The following is a 4,633-nucleotide window of genomic DNA, read 5'->3' as shown; positions in this document are numbered from 1 at the left end:
AATGAAGTCCATTTTGAACTGCATTGAGTGTGGAAAGCCTTTACTTTTAAGTTCTTTATTGTTGAACAAGATAGTGTAACAACTTACCTGCTGATGGACATTCTGTACTGGATGTGTAACTATTTTAAAATGAGAAGTAAAAATCGAACAAAGAGACCATCTTGCGGTGGGACCACACCAGCCAAATCGTTACCATACCCATCCCTAACTGGTGACAAGAGGCCCCGCTCTCCCCTATCTGAAGCCAGGATGAGGCTTGTTCATCAAAGGAAGTGGGCCTCTTTCAAAGTAAGAGTCTTAAAGTGTGAGTTTCCCCGGAAAGTGCTTCCTAAGTGAGTTGCAGTGGAGGGGTAGTAAGACAAAAAAAGATTTTTGTACAAGGGACCGAGTTCTTCTTTTAACTTAAGATGAAGTTTGGAATATAGGACTGTGGATTTGTCCTCCATCACTTTCACTGAAAGTGTGACATAGGAGATGAACAGTAGAATGACTACTTCCTCTTTCCTTTCAACATGCTGACATTTTGAAATGTATTTTGTATATTAACTCAATAACCTGTACAAATAAGTGTCATGTACACCTTTATTACCCAACAATATTGTATCAAATACATACATTACACAGTCAATGTGAAATCTACTATATATATATATATATATATATATATATATATATATGTGTATATATATATATATATATATATATATATATGTGTATATATATATATGTGTGTATATATATATATATATATATATATGTGTATATATATACATATATATATATATGTATATATATATATATATATATATATATATACACATATATATATATATATATATACACATATATATATATGTGTGTGTATATATATATTTCAGAGACTGCATAAACAAGGATTTGGAGTCATTCTGCAATATGACCTGTAAAATAATAAGCCTAATCCTCTAATTCATAAGATCAGATGTGTACAAGAAAATGAAAGAGCACTTTGATTACATTCAAAAGAGAGCAGTTAAGATGACAATCTTTAGCCTTTACAGATCAAGCATCAAACGCACACAGGAATGCAAAACATGAACCTTTCTATTTACCAGTGCAGAGTCTCTTATAGCTCCATGGAGCTACATTTGTCATATAGAATAAAATGTTGTTTTACTTTGTTTTGTGGACTCTGACGGGAAACTTCAGCAGATGCCTAAATCCATCATTCAATGTAATGAAAAACTGACTTCATATTTAGTTATTCATTAAAGAGTAACTAAACCCCAGAACGTTGGCTGAAGTGCCTCTACCCTGGAAATAAAAATAATAAAATTGAAAAAGAAAAAGAAAGTGAAAGAGACCAGACTTACTTATTTAGCAGTTGGCTGGTTAGCAAGCTAGCTTGCTAATTCCACCATGTTTTCATGCTACAGTTGCAGAACATAAAAAACACCACATGAACTGCTGAATGTTAAACAACAACGATACATTGGTTTTCAGTAAAGAAGAAGTGGTTTGGGGGTTTAGTTACTCTTCAATCAAGCTTTATTGTCAATTGGTATTTCTGATTGAAAGTGCAGTTTTAAGTGTAGTCTTTTCTCTCGCTTGCGCAATGACACCAAAGATTATAGACAAATCATTCCTGGCTTGGTGTCCCGGCTGAGCAGACCTGTGGTTATCAAACAAAGGGTGAGACAGAGTCACTCACACAATAAGGACAAATGACTCATTTACTGAATTGAAAAAATGACATTGAGAATGAATGCGATACACACCTGGAGCAAAGCGATGCGTAGAGCTTACATGTCCAGTTCTGTAGAGAGAAATAGAAACATGTTGAGAACCTGTTCTCTCTGGTCCATGTAAAGATACTCATATAGAAGAAATAAGCTCAACAATGAAAATATTCTTCCCACAACAATTGAAATACCGTATTTTTCGGACTATAAGGCGCACTTAAAATCCTTAAATTTTCTCAAAAATTGACAGTGCGCCTTATAATCCAGCGCGCCTTATGTATGGTCACTTGTTGTGCTTATTGATCGATTTTATGTGGTACAATGCGCTCAAAAATCTGCCGAAATGTGTAAGTACGACTTTGGTAAGCAACGAAGCCGCTCCGCTCAATGGATATTCGGAGCATTACGGTACGCTGTGTCACTACCTGATCGGCCCCGTAACAGGAATGTAATGTCTAAACTAAAAGTCAAAATCGATCAATAAGCACAACAAGTAACCATCGGTCGCAACCGTCGTCCGAGCTTTCACGAAAGCTGGAATCATCACTGAACAGCCAAGTACCGATAACGGCAACAAGACTGACTCGGAAAATGACGAGAGGGATTCGGGCATTCTTGATGCCGAAATCGCACAGCTGTTTCACTCAGACACTGAAGATGAAGAATTCGATGGATTTGTGGAAGAGGAATGAATCGATAAGTGAGTGTATTTTTCTGTACCGGTATTTGTTGTTACAACTGAGTTGAATAAAGTTTGATTTACCGGACTGTGTTGTTTTGCTTAATGCGCCTTATAATCCGGTGCGGTTTATGTGTGAACATAGACACGTTAATTCACAGTGCGCCTTATAATCCGGTGCGCCTTATAGTCCGAAAAATACGGTAATAGTCTTGGAGTAACTCAGGGTAACTATCGGTTTATATTTTTATAATGTTTTGATTTGACAGCAAAGTGAAATTTAAATATCTTAAACTACTAACTCATGAGGAAGTTCATTTCCATGTTCTTTTAGTTCCAGATAGAACATGTATATTTTGAACTAATAGTTTGTGTTGTTATTCAGGGAGACTGGTGAGCACCTGCTAGCATAATTTCTAAATGATCAATCTGGTGCACATTGGAGACAAAGGAGGAGGTTAGATCTATGAAGAACTTTGTCCTATTGTAAACAATTAAACCATAAACACATGGGTTGTGCAGATATGAATGTTGATGACGCGGCAAAAAACACACAAGCATAGTAATAAACAAGACGTGGTCCGCTTGTGTGGGTCAAATAAGACCGCCACATCTTAAGCAACTATTGGGACACACTGTGCTAAGTTTCTTCTTCTCTTGTGTTTATAAAGGTAGGGTAAGGCTCACTGTATGACCTGGGCTGTATTTATGATTATTATTAGAAGTGATTCACATACATGGAATCATAACATGGGACTACTGGGTGAGACTGAACAAGAAAAAGATATATATGATTATGAAAAACACATATCTGGAAATGATATACAGTATGTCATATCTCCTATATATTGTATGTTATCTTAAAATTGTTACTTTTTCATCTTTAATGATTTGTGTCAGATTTGTTTTACTGTGTAAATCTCTGGTTGTCTTGTATTCTCCTTATACTAAATGATTATACTGTCACTGTAAACCTAACAGATATCAATGGCGGTAGACAGACACGCACCCCAGGTATAGATCTTGGGGATCCCCATGTGAGTCACTTTGCAGGCGAACGCTTCTCCTTTCTCCGGGGTGAAGGACACGTGTTTGGTGAGGTGGTAGTGCCAGTCCTCCTCGAAGGCCAGGTCCGTCTGGTTGGCTCCCGTCATCGCCTGGCTGTTCTTCAGTATCTCGATGCTGATTTCTGGCGGGTGGAAGCCGGTCACATGACAGATTAAGGTGTTCACCTTCCCGACCTCTCCCGGTAGTCGGCTGTACACCTGAACCTTGGGTAAAGCTGCCGAGAAACAAAAAAAGAAAACGCTCACGCTTGTACAGAAACAATCATATTCTTATGTTATGCAAAAAAAGTTGTATCGCCTTATTTATTCTTATTTTTCATGGCTTTAATGGCTTTCAACTAAAAAAAAAAAGGTGCGAAATACACTACCTAAGTTTCACGTTCATGTACTTTATTTATGTATAGCTAAGATACAATTTCCCAAGAATACATTTACATTGGAAAAACAAATGATCAGTAGTTCCACTACCATGACAAAACACACCAACATTACTGGTTTCACTGAATTATCATCTTAACATGTTAACTTATTAACTTGGCATTTAAACTCAACTCAACATTAACAGAGATTCTTTGGTCTCCATTTTGTTCACATTCAAGCGATCCAAACTAACGTGAACTAACAGCGCCATTTGTAAAGAAGTAGTAACGTTACACATAAAGCACAATACTTACATGGTTTGGCTATTGAAGGAAGAAGGCAGAGCAAACCGACGAGAATTGCACAAACATATGTCTTCATGGTTTCAACTTCACTTCGTCTCTTTACAGAATATCTGTCCAAACTGCGCCACGAGTCAAACCGAAAGTAAGAATGTCTTCTTTTACGGGATTGCTTTGTGAGCGGTGTCTGAACTCTGCCACTAACCCCGCCCACCAAAAACGAGTTAGGCATCTTGGTCGAAGTACAATCCGGGTGTCCACATAGTCCACCAATAGAATAATCAGCAGGAACTGTCGCTAGGTAAACTTTACAACGACACGTTGCTCTCTGTGGCGCAGTTTCATCAAATACATGTTCGTTGAGCCTAGGTCATGTTGTTGTGGATTATTAGTGGCCTATTGTCTGCAATGCCTCTCTCACACACACACGCACGCACGCACGCACGCACGCACACACACACACACACACACACACACACACACACACACACACACACACACACA

The 4,633-nt window shown here is 37.8% G+C and overlaps 1 protein-coding gene across 1 annotated transcript; it reads right to left on the bottom strand.

Annotated features, from left to right (window-relative positions):
* Positions 1 to 1,504: 1,504 nt before the first annotated feature.
* LOC137877318 (beta-2-microglobulin-like) lies at positions 1,505 to 4,329 on the bottom strand. Its single transcript, XM_068717136.1, has 4 exons — positions 4,142 to 4,329; positions 3,410 to 3,682; positions 1,758 to 1,795; positions 1,505 to 1,651 (listed from the first exon to the last, which is right to left on the bottom strand). Exons 1-3 carry the CDS (start codon positions 4,206 to 4,208, stop codon positions 1,782 to 1,784), a joined length of 354 nt encoding a protein of 117 aa, XP_068573237.1. The 5' UTR covers positions 4,209 to 4,329; the 3' UTR covers positions 1,505 to 1,651; positions 1,758 to 1,781.
* Between the last annotated feature and the right edge of the window lie 304 nt (positions 4,330 to 4,633).

This window comes from Cebidichthys violaceus, unplaced genomic scaffold (assembly GCF_023349555.1).
Source record: "Cebidichthys violaceus isolate CVI_PGR_0920_01 unplaced genomic scaffold, fCebVio1.0.p SCAF_21, whole genome shotgun sequence".
NCBI lineage: Eukaryota > Metazoa > Chordata > Actinopteri > Perciformes > Stichaeidae > Cebidichthys > Cebidichthys violaceus.
This window is presented reverse-complemented; position numbering and strand designations above follow the sequence as displayed.

What these genes read in the sequence shown, in the direction of transcription:
- LOC137877318 (XM_068717136.1), bottom strand. Translation starts at nt 4,208, where the DNA reads ATGAAGACATATGTTTGTGCAATTCTCGTCGGTTTGCTCTGCCTTCTT. An exon ending in TCCTTCAATAGCCAAACCAT is followed by an intron (nt 3,683 to 4,141) that starts GTAAGTATTGTG and finishes GTTTCTCGGCAG; the next exon opens with CTTTACCCAAGGTTCAGGTG.